Source organism: Leptopilina boulardi, unplaced genomic scaffold (assembly GCF_019393585.1).
Source record: "Leptopilina boulardi isolate dan_hultmark-lab unplaced genomic scaffold, ZJU_Lbou_2.1 LbouV2_208, whole genome shotgun sequence".
In the NCBI taxonomy this organism is placed as follows: domain Eukaryota; kingdom Metazoa; phylum Arthropoda; class Insecta; order Hymenoptera; family Figitidae; genus Leptopilina; species Leptopilina boulardi.
In genome coordinates this window covers 2,309,430-2,330,611 of record NW_026137761.1, presented here as the reverse complement: position 1 = coordinate 2,330,611, position 21,182 = coordinate 2,309,430, and the positions used below count along the sequence as shown (strand labels likewise).

At 27.5% G+C, this 21,182-nt stretch overlaps 1 protein-coding gene and 1 long non-coding RNA gene across 3 annotated transcripts in view; one reads left to right on the top strand and one right to left on the bottom strand.

Moving 5' to 3' along the window:
- Window positions 1-21,182, bottom strand: part of LOC127278613 (uncharacterized) — a 37,386-nt gene that overhangs the window by 5,776 nt on the left and 10,428 nt on the right. For both annotated transcript variants that reach the window (XM_051300415.1, XM_051300414.1), the window contains exons 2-3: window positions 6,741-6,869; window positions 1,958-2,115 (exon numbers count right to left, since the gene is read on the bottom strand). In XM_051300415.1, the coding sequence (XP_051156372.1) occupies window positions 1,958-2,115; window positions 6,741-6,851 (269 nt within the window). In that variant the 5' untranslated portion in view covers window positions 6,852-6,869. The remainder of the gene's footprint in view (window positions 1-1,957; window positions 2,116-6,740; window positions 6,870-21,182) is intronic.
- LOC127278617 (uncharacterized) overlaps window positions 4,707-21,182 on the top strand; it is a 121,219-nt gene continuing 104,743 nt past the window's right edge. The window contains exons 1-2 of the long non-coding RNA XR_007842513.1: window positions 4,707-4,801; window positions 4,886-5,051. This is a non-coding gene — a long non-coding RNA (uncharacterized LOC127278617). The remainder of the gene's footprint in view (window positions 4,802-4,885; window positions 5,052-21,182) is intronic.

Genomic DNA, 21,182 nt, shown 5'->3' with positions numbered 1-21,182 from the left:
AATTCTATTTTTCTAAAAAAAAATAAATTTATATCTGATGGATTCTTTCAGTCTTGATTAGCAGTGAAAACAATTAAAAATATGAAGAATATCATGCCATAAGTAAAAAAAAGTGTCCTAGTGAAGCTGAAATATTTTCGCAACTTTCAGTAACTGTTTCAAAAGATAAAAAATCATGTTTTTTCCAGCAAATATGCAAAGAGGTATATATACCTGTATATGGACTAGTTTTATATTTATAATTTCCATTTTTACCCTTTACAAAAAGATGTCAAGCTCATTAAATTTTATGTTTGCTATAACAATTTTTTTTATACTGTAGTCTCATTCTTACGAACAGTAAGAAAACTCATTTAACTAATTTTAATTTATTTATCTGTTTTAAAAAATATTTACCACTTTCTGTTAAATGTAAAAAAAATTGTAACTTTTAATTTTAAAGTCGCAATTCTAGATCATTGAGTATAGCGTGAAAAATTTTTAACTTGGCGTGAAAGGCGAAAGTGTTAACAAGGTATAATAGCGCTAAGTGTCTCTAAGAGAGAGCTAAGAAAGACTAATTTTACTAGCAAATTTATTCTAGAAAATATTAAATCATTTCAAAGAAAGAAAAGAGAAGTATTTTTTTTTAAATTACATTCACTACATACATTATAAAGAAGTGAAATATAAAAAATTGTACAACATATATTCGAAAAATTGGATTTTAGTTTATGAAAAATGATAAAATAATTTTTGTTGGGTTTGAAATATATTAAGGAACTGGAGTCAGAATTTAATTGTCAAAGTTGAATTGTCGAATGAAAGGTTTAAGTAAATTAACAAGTAGTTTGAAAAGCAATTCCTTTTGTAAAAAAAGTGAAACCAGTTAGACCTCTTTAAAAATTTTTTTCAAGCAACTAGACTTGTTTACTTGGCACCATTTCAATGAAAGCAAATCGTAATCGTTCAATGACTCCTGAGACAACTCGTTTCAAAAAGAAATAATGGCATTTTTCCAATGACATGTTTTACTTCGGTATTCTTATTTTGAGCAGATTGTCAATTACATATTGGAATTCGTGATGGGAAACGTGATTTGCATTAATGTGGTTTCTTGTGAACGTGAAATTCGATAGGATCTAATATCTATACGACTTTGAGTCCCGGAAGTTGCGAGTTGCACTGATCAGTACGTTTCTTCAATTGAGAGTAGAAATCTTTAAACGTAATTGAAATATCCGTGTCGATCATTCTTTTTACTTGTCTTTTAGAAACTATATATATACAAGTTTCTTCTTCCCATCGGCAATATTGTCACCTCGTTCTTTTCACATAAATAGATTAAATTCCCTTACTAAAAAATATATTTGATTAATCATTTTTGTATTATAAAGGGAATATTCAATTGACTGTTCCGAAATAATCATATATTTTACATGTTTTACATGTAATTGGATTTCTAAATTATTTTACATAATTTTTGAAAACAAATCAAAATCACTTCTCTTTCGTATGTACTTTTTAGAATTAAAATCGTAAAAATATTATTAGTTATTAAGAATTGTATTAATTATGAATATATACTAAAAATTAAGACTCTGTTATAATATATAGAAAAGCATAAATATAAATAAAAATAAATTACAAATTTAGTTTTCAGTTTTTCGTTTCAGGAAAAATGTAATGATTAAGAAATTCTAATACTTATGAATAAATTAATAACTTTAAAGTCTATCCCTTACTAAATGGCGCTTTTACTTTTATGTAAAAGTGTTGGACTAAATAAAAAATTCAAAATTATAGTTGGAAAATATTTCTTTGAAACTATTTACGGCTGAATTTGAATATAGAAAAAAAGGAATTTTTTATTTTAAAGCGAGTGTAACTTTCTATAAATTATGAAATTTCAATAATCTTCTCTTGAATCTAGAAGAATGTTAAAATCGTGGAATATAAGGTATATGAAAATAGTTACCTGAAACCGTCGAAGCCATCGTTTGACCCATTTACAGTGAGGACAGGTGCTCTCGCATATGCTTTCGCTACCCTTCTGTTTCTTTCAAAGACAATTACTTTCGCCCATATTTCATCATCTATTTGATTCCATTTATCTAAAACTTCTTGTATGTGATCCTGAAAAAGAAATTTCTTTAATTAGTTTGCAATAAAATTTAATTAAAAATATTTTTTTATTTTGAATTTTAATTTATTTTTAATATATTCTAAATATTTAAAAAAAAAACTTTACGGGAATGATAGATTTTTAATTTCATTGACATATATTTAAAAACTAGTTGAACGATATGTACAGAAAGTAATTCTTGCTCTTTTAAAAATAAGATCTTGCTTCACACTAGAAGGTGGAAATCTTTAAATGTATAACATCTCTGAAAGTGTAACTTTTTTTTGAGATTCACTTTCTAAGATAAAATTCTCGTGTATAGTGTGATACGAATTTAAGTGTTAAAATGAAAGTACGATTGTTCAAATTTTTAGTTGACACTGTTTAGTTGCAATATACGGTCTAACTATTATGAAAATTAGCAAGAAGGTGTACAAGGAATAAGTTGTTGTGTTTTAGGTTATTATTTATTTTATTATTCATAAATATTAATTTTTAAAAAAAAGTTATTTATGTATTTTTTGCTTAAAATGTAATATATATTTCGAAATTTTGAATCCTCCCACGAAAGAAAATGGTTCTTGAATTGAAATATTTTTTTTAAATTATTACTTTTGTAAGCAAAAATAAAAAGTTAAATTAATTAGTAATTAATAATAATTATAGTTTATTAAAAAATTTTATTATGATTAATTAATTAATAATATACTAAAGAATTATTTATAATGTGAAAATGATTAATATTTTTTAAATGATATTAATTTTTTTAAGACCCAAGTATTTTTATAATAAAAAAATCATATTTTAGCCGCTAAATAATTTTAAAGAATGTAAAAAAAATATTATTATTATTTTTATTCAACTTCTTGTTTGCTATTTAAATGCTAATCTTTTGGATGGAAAATTTAAAGTAAATTTATAAAAAATATCCAAATTGTATTTTTATATTTAGGCGATAAAATTGGGTTAATCTTCACATTATGAACAAAGAAGTCTTTATAGGCTTTATATATAAACCAAATTTTTGCACACAATTATTTATAAAAATAATAATTCTCATTATTATTGACAAAATTAATTTAAGTACCTATATAACAATAATTTTAAGTTAATTTCAAAATCTTTGAAAAATATAAGATCGTAAATATGAAACTGACCTTAAGTAACCGTGGGTAAACCTTAAAATTTTTCTGATTCTGTTGTAATCATACATTTCAAGTGATATAGAAATTTTGTTTTACAAAAACATGATATTTTTAATGAATAAATAATTACATTGGTTAAAAAAAATTTACTTACATATTTATCTGAAACCTAAGACGCACCCCGTATTAAGTTACAAAATTTATATCTATATATATAAAGGCAAAATTTATTTCTTGTCTAACTGTAAGATTCGTGTATTTGATTACAATCGATTTTAAGTGCTTCCTAGTTCCGTAATAAATTCAACTTTCTGCACTTTACGTATATTATTCGATGAATTTTGTACTATAATATATTTTCAGAACATTAATTCTTATTAAAATTTGTCTGAGACCTTTTAAGGCAGCGAGAAAGTATACAATTTTTTTATTATTTAATCTCTTAGTTTCAGTTTAATAATCGAACAATAAAATTTTTATTTATTAAGACCTTTTACAATAAGTTTCATTTTACAATTATATATTAGAAAAATTAACCATATCAATTATCGTTTTACACAATTGTTTTACGTTTTTTGAATTTATTTACTAACATTATTTTAATTGATTTATTTATTGCTTTTGTTACTCTTAAAATTAAGATTTTTTAATTTAACTATAATGTCTTCTTATCCAATTCTTGAACAATTTTTATTTCAACACAAATTTACTTTTTTTCGTAAAAATATATTTTAAAAACCGCCACAACATCGGATATTTCAGGACATCCTGAATATCCGTATGTCGACGCCGTTAGAGAATATTGTGATAAATTATATTTATTGTAACGTATAACGTATAACGGAGATGCTCCGTAGTGCTCTGGAGCATTTTTTGATTGACTGGATCCAATGGAATTAATAGGTGATTGGACCATAAAATGCTCCGGAGTATTCCTGGAGCATCTGCCGAAAACGCCTAAGAAAATTGTAATTACAAGTTGACTTTAACTTTTCGGTTACATTATGAAAATAATAGGCGTTTTCGGCAGATGCTCCAGGAATACTCCGGAGCATTTTATAGTCCAATCACCTATTAATTTCATTGGATCCAGTCAATCAAAAAATGCTCCAAAGCACTCCGGAGCATCTGCCGAAAACGCCCATTACTTATCGGTTGAAGAATATTCCTCTACTTTTTGACAGAATTTACTATATATAATATGTATTTGCACATGCGTAATGTCATATTTATGGCGTCAGTCGTGATTCTTTTTAGTTGTCAGCATCAGCGAAATGTTTTTATAAATTGTGAAAAATTGAGAATTCTCTTTTAAATATATATTGAGCTAACTACAACTTGAAAAGTATGTTCCTTTTTTTATTTTAAGTTTGTACATCTTTGATTTGTGCGCATGATTTGTTTTTCAGTCAAAAACATAACCTAAATTTGGATGACATGTGCTTCGAGAAAATTATTTATTTTCTTTTAATATAAGTATCATATTGTATATAGGAAAAATTGTATAAAAATGAGAGGAATTCTTTCAAACGAAGAATATTTTTTTTACCAGGTTAGTGCCTTTTTATTAGAGTGATAATCGGAAGTGAATTTAATGTTTTTATTATAATCGTCCTAAATTTGTTTATTATTGTAGTATAAATTATAAATACGGGGTTTATCAAGACGTCTTGTAATTTTTGTGCCAGTATAATAAAAGTAAATTATTGTCGGACTCGGACATACAATAATTACAATTCTTGTAATATCTGGTATTAGTAGTGAAAGTCTTTTTCAGTCAGTCAAGTTTTTCTCAAATTAAGGTAAGTCCAAGAGAGATTTGAGTGCAAGTGTCAAACATTAGCAAAATATTACAAAAAAAATTAATTCCAATCAATTTTGGAAGATCTAGATATACACTTTTGAGAAAAAATGATATTGAGTCAATTTCTTTCGTCAAATAATTATTTTTTAACGTTTTCATTTTTTTCTTTCAGCTCAAACAAAAATCGCAATTTTTATCCAATTTTTATAAACAATAATTTATTTAAATCATTGAAACATCCTTTGCAATGATAATTTTTTAATATTGTTAAAAGAATGTTGTTAAAAATTTAGTTAATAATTGTATATTATGTGGCAAGCACGTAAAGTAGTACTTTTTAGGTGAGGATGTAATTTTCAGTACGAGCTGTCGTTAGTGCGACGTAGGTGAGACGAAGGCGAGCCGAAAGCCAGCCAAGTCGAACCGAAGTCGCACAGACAACGAGTATTGAAATCATCCGAACCTAAAAATTACTACGTGCGAGCCACATACGCTATTTTTTTCGCCATTGTTATGAAAAAGTGATATATAATATATAATATAATATATATGAAATAGTATATAAAATAAAATAATAAAAATTGATAAATAAAATAAAAGCAAAACAAAAATTATGCAAAAATTAACAACTGCCTAAAAAAGACTTTATAGGGCAGTTTTCTGCCTAAAAAAGTCTTTTTTAGGCAGTTGGCCCAAACTGTCTTAAAAAGTGCTACTTTATCTGCCTAAAACAAGCACAAAAAAGACACTTTTTCATGTCAATGGCGAAAAAAAAAATTTTATTTGTTTATAATTTTTGAAGAAAATAATTTTAACAACATTGAAAAAATTTCGAATGTAGAGAATGTTTTACGAAGTAAAATAAGCTACTGTTTATAAAAATTGTATAAAAAAAACAATTATTGAATTTTTTAAATCAATGTATTAAAATAATAATTTAGTTTTGAAAACAGAAGAAAATAATACGGTATAAAGTTATGTTTTATCGTAATGAAATTAAATATTTTTAAATTTACGTATTTAAAATTGTGTACATAAATTTGAAAAATAAAGCCCATGAAAATTGGAAGAATATTGAGTACTTCCCGACTTTATTTATAGTAACAGGATTGGTTGTAGTTTAGTTTCCATAAAATATATTACAAAATTGATATATACAATCCCTTGAACTTGAGGTCAGTTGACGTAAAATTTAATACCCTTTGCAACTTTTCCTCTCAGTCAAAATTTAAAATATTTCCACAACAGCCATATCTTTCCAATTTACTGATTTTACCATGAAAAATTAATAAAATTATACATTTCAATATAATTTTTGACATATAAGAATACAAATTTTGCTTCTTGAATTGAATAAATCACTTGACGAATTAAAATGAAATTTAATTCAATAAACATAAAAAAAATTTAATTACGATTAAAAGTAAACAGGTCTATTAAAAAATTATTTGATTAATCAGAACATAAAAATAGTAATTAAAAGTATGTTAACAAAATTGAAATTTTACTATTATATCAGAAAATTTGCTTTATCAAAGTTAAAAAAATATTTGTCAATGACAGGGAAATAAATAATAAATGAAGCCTTAAAAGAGATATCTTTAAAGAAAATTAAAGCATCTCATAATAGATAGCGTAGAAAAAATTGAATGCTCAAAGAACAATAGTAGTGTAATAAAAAAATTACCTTAAACAACTTGTCTAAATTATACCAGACGTCCTCTTCTTCCTGTTCTTCATACTGTGTGTCCGCCAGGTTGTCCCTCGATCGGGAAAGTATTTTTCGTCTCGACACCATCCTGAGTCACACTTTAACCTGCAAAGTATCAGAAACAACAGGTTAGCTTGGACATTTTTCACGCTCCTACTTCTTTAGAGCAGTCAGGTAAATGTATTTATTAGTCATATTAAAAAGTTCCAAGAGAATGTAATCCAAATGTCAAGAAGATGCACGGATGTGACTTTGAGTTTCGATATCTGCATATTTAACGGATCATTATACATATATTATTATCATCAAGCAATCCCAAGACACGAAATCATCAACTCTTATGTCTGATGATTCCGCTCAATATTATGTGTCATATTTTACACGTCACTCTCTTGCCTCATTATTATATGGTTCACCTAACCTTTGACATTAAAGGATTGCGTCTTCCTTTCAACACCCACTTTTTTTATAACATAAACTAGATCCGCGTGAAGAAATTACTCATTTCAATTTGTTTCTCATTTACTTTTTTAATTTATTTTTTCTGGACAGTTTTTTCAAATTGATTAAACTTAAAAATAGCTCGTACTCGAAAGCGAATCACAAAATTAAAGATTTATTTTTGCATTTAATTCAAATATGAAAAAAGGTTAATAAAACAAGATTCGTAATCTTTAAGGCGGTTCATACTTCCCAAGAAGCACGTACGTAATATATCCTCAATATCAAGGTAATATTACACGTGAGATTCGTAATATAACGCTGTAATATTACAGTAATCTTACAGTGATCTTAAAATGTCCGCCTCAAGGTAATATTACCGGGAATATTACTGTAATATTACAGACTGATTTGAGTTATTCATAAAGCATAAAAAACGTAAATATATTATAAGTCAATTTGGCTTGTTGGTAAAACTCTGGACTCGTGTGCTTTGAGTTCGGGGTTCGATTCCCTGGATGGGTAGATTTTTTTCGTAAAGAAATGTTCCCATAATATTACTGTACTATTCTCTTGTAATATTACCTTAATATTACGGTATAATATTACTGCAATATTACTGTAATTGTATTCATTGTTGGAGTTATATTGATCCTAGTATTTATAATATTTGAGTTATACGTTGTATTGGCATAAGGATCAGGTGTAGAAAAAGACTTGTTACTTTTCAAGAATTTTGTCAGACGTTTCTGCTCGTTTGTGAGCCTTCATCAGTGACGTTTATTTTCTATAAAAAATTTAACTTTTGTTTAACAATTTAATAAATACTACAAAAAAAGAATATATAAACGTAATAAAGAAGGATAATCGTATGTTTGTGTGAAAGAGACATAGTAAGGGAGGAAAAATAGAAAAAATATCGAAATTAAAATATCCCATTATATTTTTTTTTTTTTTATATATTTTCTTAAATTTTTTCTAACACCAACCTAATTGTTAAGAATTAATCCATTTGTGTTGAGCAAACTGCAATCGGTGATGATGAACACACACAGAAAAAACAATTATTTCGGAAACAAAGAATCACTACATTTTTTAACTTAGATTTTTTGGTAGAGTGTTTATACATAATCCTTATACAAAAAATTATTTCGTTGATGACTCTAGAAGGATTCTTGGGGAACTGACTTTGTGTTTGGTGGAAGGAGATGTCAACATATTGTCAAAATGTATAGAAAGGAAAAATATTTTCTCAACGGTCTCCGCGCTTGCACCAGCAATTCTTTCTTCAACTTTAATAATGTGACCTTTAAACAAAAAGAAGGTTTCCCTATGGGCTCCCCACTATCACCAATAATGGCTGACATTGTAATGGACGATCTTGAAACAGAGTGCTTATCACAACTCCCCTACCCCTTACCCTTTTATTACCGTTATGTAGATGATATAATTACAGCGGTACCAACTGATCAAATTGATCATGTTTTGACAGTTTTTAATGGATATAATCACAAACTTCAATTTACAGTAGAAAAAGAAAATGACGGTAAAATTGCCTTCCTTGACGTGCTTCTAGTAAGAGACGGAGAGCAAATAAAAACAAATTGGTACAGGAAACCAACTTCTTCAAACAGAGTACTAAATTTCCTATCGTATCACCCTTTAAAATATAAAATTAATGTCATTAACAATTTAGTAGACAGAAGCTTGATACTTGCTAATAAACAATTTCATTCCGAAAACATTGCAAAACTTAAAGTCATCCTCTCTCAAAATAATTATCCCCCTGACTTCTCTCAAAAGATCATTACACAAAGGATGCACAACATCCAACACAAACTTAGAATCACAACAGATATCCAACACCCCGCCACAACCAACAGAGAAAATGAAAATTACATCCCCCTACCGTATGTACAAGGCCTTTCCGAAAAACTTAATTCCATTTTAAAACCGTTTAATATTAAGACAGCTTTCCGCTCAACTAATAACTTACAACACATTTTCAAAACACAGAAAGATATCATTCCTACAGACGAAATAAATAATGTTGTCTACAAAATTCCTTGCTCACAATGCAACTGTTCCTATGTAGGCACAACACAAAGAAATATCAAACAACGAATAAAAGAACATAAGATTGATGTTTATAACCCCCCCAAAAAATGGACGTCTCTAACAAAACACGCATGGTTTGAGGATCACACCTTCAACTTTAATGACACAAAATTAATTGACAAATCTGATTTTTATAAAAAAAGAATGATCCTTGAAATGACTCACATTGTTAGTAATCCACATTCAGTAAATCAAAGAAACGACACGGCCAACCTTTCCTCATTTTATAAACCTCTCTTAAAAAAACATTCCAAATAGAATTCAAAACTTTTACCCCCCTTCCAAAAAAAAAAAAAAAAAAAAAAAAAAAAAAAAATAAATAAATAAATAAAATAAAAATTAAAGTCATTTTCAAACAACACATTTCACATCCTCTCAGAAAAAATATATATTACTCTTAACCGCCCCACACCATACAATAAATTAGTTACGGTCAGAATCGACCACTCCAGTTCACAGATCTTTAAAAAAAAAAAAAAAAAAAAAAAAAAAACAAAAATAAAATAAAATAAGTTTCCGCCCTCATCTCGCATTTTCCTTTCTATACATTTTGACAATATGTTGACATCTCCTTCCACCAAACACAAAGTCAGTTCCCCAAGAATCCTTCTAGAGTCATCAACGAAATAATTTTTTGTATAAGGATTATGTATAAACACTCTACCAAAAAATCTAAGTTAAAAAATGTAGTGATTCTTTGTTTCCGAAATAATTGTTTTTTCTGTGTGTGTTCATCATCACCGATTGCAGTTTGCTCAACACAAATGGATTAATTCTTAACAATTATTAGGTTGGTGTTAGAAAAAATTTAAGAAAATATATAAAAAAAAAAAAAATATAATGGGATATTTTAATTTCGATATTTTTTCTATTTTTCCTCCCTTACTATGTCTCTTTCACACAAACATACGATTATCCTTCTTTATTACGTTTATATATTCTTTTTTTGTAGTATTTATTAAATTGTTAAACAAAAGTTAAATTTTTTATAGAAAATAAACGTCACTGATGAAGGCTCACAAACGAGCAGAAACGTCTGACAAAATTCTTGAAAAGTAACAAGTCTTTTTCTACACCTGATCCTTATGCCAATACAACGTATAACTCAAATATTACTGTAATATTACCTTAATATTAGCGCGTAATATTACAGTAACATTACCGGTAATATTACCTTGAGGCGGACATTTTAAGATTACTGTAATATTACAACGTTATATTACGAATCTTACATGTAATATTACCTTGATATTGAGGTTATATTACGTGCTTCTTGGGTTGAGAATTAAGACCTCCAGAAAAAAATATTTAATTGACATTTAAAAAATTAAAATATTCTTATTCATATAATATAACTCGAAGAACAGACACCAATTTTCATCGTCATCGCTGGGATTTTTAAACAACACGGAGAAAAATGGGATTGCTGTGCAAACAATTTTTGGATTGTTGTCAATACAAATGTATGTTGTTTTAACAACAAACCGAATTTTTTGTTGTCAGTTTTGTTCAGTTTGCAATTCCGTACAGTTGCCGAAGCAAACTTTGCTTTTATTATTGGTTTTTTTTTAAAAAAATGACAAAGTGCTGTTAAATAATGAATCCGGTTAAAGTGAGAAATCTATTGCAAGTGTAGTGAATGGATGAAGAGACAATTTCATCGTTTATTGCTAAGTTATACTCGGTTACTATTGAACATAACCTCACCTTAAAAAATACAAAATTAACAACAAATTTCAACTCAAAATAATTTTTTAGTTTCAGGTCAAAGAATTTGATTCAGAAGCTGTATGTTCCACAGATTTTAATGCAAATGAAACTGGTGATATGACCTACGGAAATCTGCTATCGATTATTTTAGAAGGCAAAGCAACTGAACAAATTGTATTAGACGGATCAAAGCTTTGTTAATACAACAAATTGTATTGCCGATTTAACAATTTAGTTTTGTTATTTCAACTGTTCCATAACAATTTTCTTTGTTCATCAAACAATTCTGTTTGTTCATCGAACACTCCGAATAGTTTTAATAACAATCCCATTTTAACCATTTTTTTTGTCCCAAAAACAAATAGAACTGCTGGTTCCATATTGACAATTCGGAATTGTTGTGTGGACTTAATTTTTAGTAACCACAACAATTCTTTTTTCTCCGTGAAGTGCCCTATTTTTTAAAATATAATTATTTGTTTAGAAATAATTTTCACTTTTAGAGGTTTCAGAAAATTGATTTTTTTCATAAATAGTTAGTTTATGTATTCAAAAATATGCTGAAAAAATTTTCAGTGCGAAATTTTATATATTCTCTGTGCTTCAGGTAATGAGCTCGCTCCGAGTAGCAAACATTAAAATTAAAATAATTATATAATGTGGAGTATAATATTAATAACATAAATATAATGACTTATGAAGAACACTGCCAGCAATCATAAACTCAGACGGCGCAGCTCTAAGATCAGTAGCTGCTAAAACTTGCAATATTTTTAATAAAAATGTTTTAAAAAATTATGAGAGAAAGCTAAATATATGTAGAACATAATGTCATTCTTGCATTTCATTTGAATAATTTTATACCTTTTAAAAACATTTCCGAAAAACTGCTGAAAATCAGCGTCCTAATGTAGTATGTTTGTTGTGATTTCACATGTAAATATTTTTCGCACGTTTTCTCATAAAATACTTAATATGTAAATCGAACTAAAATTTTGTACAGAACTCAAAAATAGTATAAGAATTTGTTGTCATGTACCAGAGTATATTAATATATAACATATTTCACCACAAAATTTTAGTTCAATCTATCAAGTTTTTACGAGAAAATCTGCGGAGAATATTTACATGTAAAATCACAATAATCACACGATCTTAAACAACCTTAAACCGTATTTAAATAACGGTGCACTTGTTTAAAAATTCCAGCGGTGTCGATTTTAAGAATAATTTTTTGAAGAAAATAAGCTATCATTCCTTCAAATCGGATCATTTTTACAAAATTTTAAGGAAGCGATATGATGAAAATTTTAATATTAAAATGTATAAATAATTTTTGTAAATTAAAAATTTTTTTCTTGAAAATTGGTGTCTGTTCTTGCAGTTATATTATATGAATAAGAATATTTTAATTTTTTAAATGTCAATTAAATATTTTTTTTCTGAAGGTCTGCATTCCTAGATATAAGCGTCCTTAAATATATATAGATTTAAATATTTAGCGATCAGACATTGACATTTTTAAAACAAAACGCAATGATTCAATTCTGAAAATCAAAAGTATTTTTTAAAGGTCCTTTTACTGCAACAAAAATTACAAATAGTTATATTTTTTAGTTGTTTTGAGAAATATATAATAACGAACCTATAATAAAAACTACTTTACTGTATATATATATATATATATATAGTTTAAAAAAAATAAATATTTTTTTTTACTTTATATATAAATATCAGAGGCAAAAGTGTACCTGACGGCATTATAAAAATGCCTTGACCAATAATTATTGAAAAGTTGTTCGTAAAGCCATGTAGACTTTTTTGAAAATTTCTTGTGCCCTCGAGATAGTAAACAGTTAAGTAAAGAAGTTACAAGATCGCTTTAAGAGTCTTAACACCCCAGGCGCGTCGTTAATCTGGGCGACTTTAGCGAGAATCGAGATCTGCAATGTCTTGTGTGTGTTTGCAGTGCAAATTGCAACCTAAATGTTGCATTGGGAAGAACTCGAGTCTGTGATTAGTGACGACTTTTAAAGTTTAAACCGCATGGAATGAATTAAAAATCTCTGTGCAAGGTATGCGATTACTGCGCCGGGTTACTAAAGATCCGGATTGAAAATTTATGTGTCGCTGATATTGCAATGCGAGCCATGAGTTTTCCCTTTAACGACATTTTAACCGGCACAAATCCGGGGAGAAAAATTCTCGCTAAAGAGTCGAGTTTGTTCTTTCTAAGGAACTGCTCTCGCTTATATTCGATTTTGTCGCTAATTGTATATCGACTCTCGTTATACGAATTTTATTCTCCAATTTTCACAAATATCCAACCATGTTCCAGGTGACGTTAATCGAGAATAACAATGTTTAATTAGATAATTAAATGCTATACATACATATGAGATTAAACTGTGAGTTTGCTCGATACTTGCACTATCGTTGGAATGTATTATAGACTATATTATAGCCTACAAGATGTGTATCGTATATCTTCTTTATTGATTTACAGTTTTTTTTACTGATAAATAGCCCATAAAATAATTATTGTGAGGCATTACAATATTCGAAAAACAACGTTTTGTGTGTGAGGACAAAAACATACATATATATCTATTTTTACAACAAAGTCTTGGGATTTCTATGAACTAAAATATTTAAAAAGTATTACACAGTTGTCTGATAATTAATAATTTTTTGAATTGATACTGTTAAAATTTTGCAGCAAAATTTAAATTTATTGATATAGGATCTGACAAGAATATATGTGGTTGCAATTAAAATATTTAATTCATTACACAGAAAAAACCTTGTCTCCAAATGAGTAGTATACGTATACTACTCATTTTGAAGTGCAGCAAAAATGAGTCAGGTTGGTGGCGCCATTTTCTATGACGTTTAGCATTGACTCATTTTGATTTGCAGCAAAAATATAAATAACAAAAATATAGTGTTGGCAAATTAGTAGAAAAAAGATAGGTAAGTTATTAGATCTTAAAATTAAAATAGTATTTTTCTTAACAAAATCATATGAGGTTTAATACTGAATATTCTTATTATCTTATGGAGTGAAGCAAAAAAAATTATGCCATCAAGAGTCATTGTCGTAACACACGTATAGGCAAATGTAAGTTTTATTTTATTTTTCTTTATTTCGAAATAATAACTTAGGGTCAGTTGGGGTAAATGGGGACAAAATCGCTATTTTTTACAAATTACGTTAGTTTCTTCCCCATTTACCTCAAAATTAAAAAAATTTCATAAAATTTGGGGTAAATGGGGACAGCATAGTTTCTAAGAAAGTTTTAAGAAAAAAATTTCCTTAAGTATATTACTGTATTAAGGGATGAAAAAACTTGAAAAAAATTTGTAGTAGATATATAACAGTTGAACCAATTAACATTTTTTTTATTTTTTTTTATTTCAGTATTTTGGCTCGCATTTGAAAAAAAACAGACTTAAAAATCATACTAAATTTTTTTTTATTCCTTATGACTCCCATAACAGAAATTCACTTGAATGTTTGATTTTTGTTAATTTGGTTAATAATGACAAGCTACCCCAACTGACCCTATATAACTATATAGAATTTAAATAGTAAGTGAAAGTAAAATGAAATCAAACTTTAAGAAAAGTGTTTACAAACTTTAATTAAAAATGACAAGAAATAACAGTTTTTTTTTTTAGAAAAATTTGTTACATAAAAGTATAAAAAAGACAAAGGAAAAAAATTGCAATTTTATATATATTTAAAATATATGGTACTGAATGATAATGAAAATCTTTTGTACTTTTTTTCTCCGTCAGAGAATTAGATAATATAATATACCTTTCCCGTATAAAAGTTAGAGTTCTAAACATGAAAGTATATATATATATATATTAATTACACAATTCTTTTTTAGAAGTGTAGAATTTTTTTTACCTGCTTTAGATTAAAATTTTATTTCTGCTCACTGAGCAATTTAATTTAACGGTGAGATTTCGTAAAAATGGCTCACAGTTACAAAAACCTTTTATAAAATTATTTGGCCTTAGTAAAAGTTAATTTCGGTTAATTTATACAATATTTTCGAAATAAAATATTAGTTATTAAATATTAAATGAAATTACATAAATCACTCTTTTTTTAACAACTATGTGATAATTAATAAATTCTAATATCACATTTCAAATACAAAACAACATAAATTGCTGTAAATAAGGATCCGGTTTTTGGCTATGTATTTCGTAAACGGAACCCTAAATGACGTGAGATCGAAAAATTTTCTGGAATTTTAAAAAAATAAGATTAAAATAATAAGATTTAATTAATTAGTATATATAGTGTAGAAGGGATTTAAAGTACACATGACGGTTAATGTGTATATGTTTGTGTTATTTACAATGACGCTATAAAATAAAGTGGCGTGAGTCAAGTTGTTGTTTCTTCGTACAACAAAGGAAGTAGGTGTTATAAAACAAGATGCATAGAAATAGTAGTTGTGCGAGAGCCGTTAAATCCAAGAATAGCCATTTACTAGCGGCCCGGTCATCTTCTTACGCCAAGGCGAAGGTCTACGTCATGAATGGATCGTAATGACGGACTGTCAGAGCCGTTATAGAATCTCCGGTAATTTTACTCACAAGAAATAAGATTCCCGCTTAATTTATAATACACCTTTGCAAATTTTAAATTAGCTATTTATTGTCATTGTTTGCAATTGATCGGATTCTCTTTTGCAATAACATATATACGAGAAATAAGTTATGCAATAGTACATTGTGCATCAAGTAAAAGAAGGTGTAATTTTCCAATGAGTTAGAAAGATGCCGCTTATCGATCTTATCAAAGTGGTCGGAAATGCAAATTACCTTTGTTACTAAATATTTTGGAGTTAGGTTGTCCGATTATAAATTCAGAATTTGCTTGACACTTGTATACTATTATTTGTTCGATTCAGTTCGTTAATCCTGATAAATAATTTAGATTAGAAATACTTTAAAATTTAATTTAAAATTAAATTAAAATAGTGTTTGAAGTCACGCACTTTAACGGGATAAAATATTATCAAAGATGCAAATGGATGTTTAAGAAATAACTTTTATGCATAAATATTTATTTAGATATTCTAATTTTTTTCAATTATAATATATAATTATAATAATATCTAATATATTCTAATTCTGAAGTAAAAATTATCAAGTTTCAGGTCCGCGTGTCATGTCTGTTTTTGTAAATATTCGTTTTTATTCAATTATTTATGTGTCAGAAGTAATAATTTTGACTGCATTTTTTGTTTCCAAAAATATATCTAGATTAGTGAAAAATTTAAATGTATAATACTCATCACATCATGATATAATAATATACGTCTACTTTAAAAATAAGTTTTGCCTCTTAAATTTGTAAATTATGTAATATGATGATTAATTTTCTCGCATTAAATTTTAACACCATCTAACGATCTTTTAAAGTTAGAATTAGATAATTTTTGGACAATTTATTTTTTCTTTTTTGTAGCAAAAAACTTGACAGTACAGTGGCATTATGAATCTAATAAAGCAATCAGGGTACAACCTTCAGGTAAAAATAATGTAGTTGACTTAATTATATCAAAATGTGTAAATAATATTACTCGACTAAGACGAGTACATGTGAAATTTTAACCATTAGATTTAAATTGATAAAACTGAGGTCACTTAAAATTTATTTTGACACATTTTCGAGTTGAGCATCCCACTCAAAACTCACTTTAAAGTACTTTTAAGAATTTTAGTTAAATTTTGTTTCACAAATTGATAAAAAAAAAATGTTTAATTATTCTGTAACTTTTGCAAGAAAATGTAAAATGTAAATTATTTACTAAATAACGAAATTTATTTATCTACTATAAGTAAAATATAATTTTCTTAAATTATAATAATTAAACAAATAATTTTAAGTGAAAACATTTTATAGTTTTCTTTTATAAAATGAGAAAAAAATTAAATTGAAGAAATATCTTTTAGACAATAATAATTGTGAGGTTCTCCGCAAGAGCATAATTGAAATACATAATAATCTTACACCGTCTTGACTATAAATAATATGAAAATGATTTCTTAATATAAAATATTATATGATATATGTTAATTATTTTCATTTCACCATACAGAAGTATATTCTTGTTATTAATATAATTGAAAATCCTATATAATATGTTTTAACACAGACACTAGTGCGAAGTATATGGTTTTGAATTTGCTTTATGGAAAAAATAATATTCAAGTAGGCAATTTCTTCGTAGTTATTATTAGGGACTTAAGTAATGAAGTGTTATGTACAGTAGTCGTGTTAACGAAATGGAAAGTTTGAGAAACTAAATTAACTTCCCTAATAAACTTCCGCGACGGATAATCGGCATTAGTTCTCCCGGAACTCCAATTAAACCTCGTGCATCCATTCAATATTATGAAAGAATATCTCAATGAGAAAATTTAAATGAGATCACGACAAGGCCACGATTTCTTATTTCTATATGAATATATTTTTAATAATTTCATTGAAATTTCTTTCAACTTTTATTATCTATTTCATTTAACACTATTTATGCTTAATTATATATATTCTCTATAATATAATTATAATTTCCATTTACACTTTTGAGTTAACTACTTTTATATAAATTGAAAAAGACGTAGGTGAGGTTCACAACATTTATGATCAACAATGGAAAAAAATACTTTTTCTTTGGAAAATAATAATTAATTTTTTTTGTCTATAAATTTTTCTTTGAAAAATTATTGGTCAAAAAACACTGCAAAATTTTTTTTAGACAACAAAAATAATTTGTAGAGAAATATATTTTTTCTTCTAAATCATTAATCATAAACGTTGTCAATTTCACCAATGTTGGAAAAGATTAAATATGATTTTATAATACATGCAATATTTACTAACATTTGTTTTAGACCAAAATCAGACATGTACAAGAGAATTACCGTAGAACAAAGAAAAACATATAAATGCATATAAATGTAATTTTACACAGGATTTAATTACAAAGATCTCATTCTTCAAATCACAACAAGGGCAGTCCTAATTAAAATTAAATTTGTAGATTATTTGATATGAATATTTATAGTGATTTTTAGAGAAGTAGGAAAAATAACGATTTACTCGAAAAACGGATTTTTTTATTTTATTTCTTCGAATTTGAATTTGACAGAATTCTTATTTACTCGAATTTTCGAAAGAGAGAATAGTAATTTAAAATAATAATTTTTACTTTTACAGAAAGAATATTAGGAAGAATTCTTTTTTAGCTGAATTAAAAAGTCAATTTGTGAAAATATTCAGTTAAAATGTTGAATTAAGTTTTTGTTAATTATAATTAAATAAAAGCTTAAATTTAATTTCCAATATTTTAACTCAGATCAAACACGATCGAGTTTGGACCCAATACTATTTAAACTGACGCCAGGGTTCTGATTGATTAATTTTAAAATTCGCAACCAAATTTTTCTGCCAGATATTTATTCTGACAAATGAAAATTTGGTTAGAAAAGAATTCGATGAAATAAAAAGTTAGTGAAATGAAAATTGGTTTAACTCTTTGAGGGGCAGTGTGACATGTAGGTCCCTTTTTTATATCGGTTAAAAAGGCATTAAATGTTATTTGTTTTGTTTTAACTGTAATCTCATTTGTTAACATACCCAAAACTTGGTCGTGTTAAATTATTACATGTTTTTATTTATAAAAATGTTGTAAAAGTAAAAAAAATATTTATTGTTGAATTAAAGAACAGGTAACACGTATCATCCTCGATAATCGCAGAAGACATCACACAGTCTCGCATTAAAGAGACGCTGAATCAGCCTTTTCTAAAATTAAACTTGCGTGTGTCTGGACGAGACTAGGAGAGTTAACCGTTTCTGTAATCCGCTATGCGATCATGAACGTAAATTCCAGATTCCCCTTGAACTCTACCTGGCTAGTTTTATTCATTGACCGCATTGTGTATGGTAATAAAGAAAGTGCGTGTAAGAGAGTGCGAAGAAGACACTATATCTCCACTGATTGTGAGGGAAAAGAAGATAGAATAAATGTCTATGATTTATGTACGTCCTTGCAGGTGTTCAATCGATAATCTGCCTATAGCTTCTGAACATCCGCTTTTCTCGGTAATTACCTACACTCATTTACTCGTTCAGTGTATAGTTGTTTATGTTTCTAGATAAACGTTTATTTAAAGAGTATTCGTCACTAATTTCAACACTTTCACGTTGGCAGTTTGTCAGGATGTGAATAAGGGGTAAAAAAAGACGAAAGTAAAATATGTATATATATATACTTCCATTGGAAAAGATTTGAATACTTCCAACAGGTGAAGTCTTACATTCTTAGAAACAAAACATAAACACTGACTCGCTATGACATGTTCAAAAAAGTTTTTTTCTGAGATGCAGGAAGAAGTAATGTTTTTCCATGCAAAACACATCATCAAACAGTTTACTATTTCTACAATTACAATAATATTTTTAATAATTCCGTTTTTTCCAACTTGAGATGAAACAAGTTTTTCTTTAAAGCTAATTAAACGAACTGTGAGTTTATGAATTTAATATTAGACTTAAGGTACAACTTCTGGATGATGATAAAGGTTTGTTGTAGTTTTGAAGGTTTATAGACTTCTTTTATTGACTCATTCAATATATTAACTGCAGTTCTAACTTTATGTGGGTATACAATTGAACCTCCCAATTCTGTAACTCGTTTAGCGCTCGGACGGACGCTCTGTTAGTAGTCGGGTAGCAGCGAGCGTCAATGGCTCCCTCGTTGCTACCCGACTACACAGAAAAAACCTGAACTCAAAATGATAGCGTATGCTACTCATTTTGATATGCAGCAAAAATGAGTCAGGTTGGTGGCGCCACTGTCTATGTCGTTTAGCATTGACTCATTTTTGCTGCATATCAAAATGAGACTAATTTTTTTCTGTGTACCAATAGAGCGTCCGGCCGAGCACTAAACGAGTTGCAGAATTGGGAGGTTCAATTTATCCTACTATATGTAATTTATGAATTTGCTATCGAAATATGCATTTCAATTCAATATATTACTTTCTCTGCAGTCAATTAATTTCAATTATATTATTATTTAACTTAGAGGACCTTTGTGTTTTTAAAGATTTCTTTCTTCTTGTCCAGCACATGTATTTTACTTTCTTCACCTAATTTTTCTTAATAAATATTTGCTGAAAATGGGAAGAAAATAATCTATTTTCCAAATCTCGTTTCCCACATCTAATAATATATTTATGGATCCGTTCCATTGGCATTATGTATAAAATGATTGAATAATTTAATACAGTGAATTAGATTTAAATTACAGGGGAAGTGCGCCGGTTGTGGGCATCCTTATACGTCATTTTGAACAGCATGTAGATATTGATGATCTGAGTACGGTCAAATATGTGTATGTTGACATTATACACTGTTTTTGTGTTAATACCAAAGCGATACACGCATTTTCTTAGAAGCAGTGAGCATAATGAAAATATCTTCAAAAAAATGAAGACAAATGTGATTTTCTACTTTTTTCGAAGTGTGTTAAATAGTTATGAATTATTTCAAAAACGTAAGTGCAATTTTTTTGTGCAGTGTTTACATTATATTTTGTGATTTAATTTCGTATTTGACCAAAATATCAGCAGTACATAAATTGTTGGATTCTCCAAGGGTGCCCACAACCGGGTACAATTTTTTTTCCACTAAAAATGGTTACTTCACTAAATTATTAATAAAAGCTTTCTAGTTCACACAAAAAACAAATACTGAAACCGTTAACATCTTAAAAATAAAATGCCTGGAAACTAGTGAAATTTTTATCTTTAAACTAGATTAAGTCAATTTTAGGACTTAAAATCATTCACTCAAGGCTGAAATTCAGTAAAAATGCCTCTAATGTTAACGGTTTTAGTCAAAAGTGAACTGAAAGTAAGTATTATTTTTTAGTGTGTTGAAGGAATCAATTTAGTTCCTCTTTCGACAGTTACCTATAAGGTCTCTTGATTGACACTGATACACACAATTCTCATAATATGCATTTGATCAAAAGTTATGAGACATAAAAAAGGGTGCCTACAACCGGCGCACTTCCCCTATCATTATTATCATCAGTCTTAAAAGAC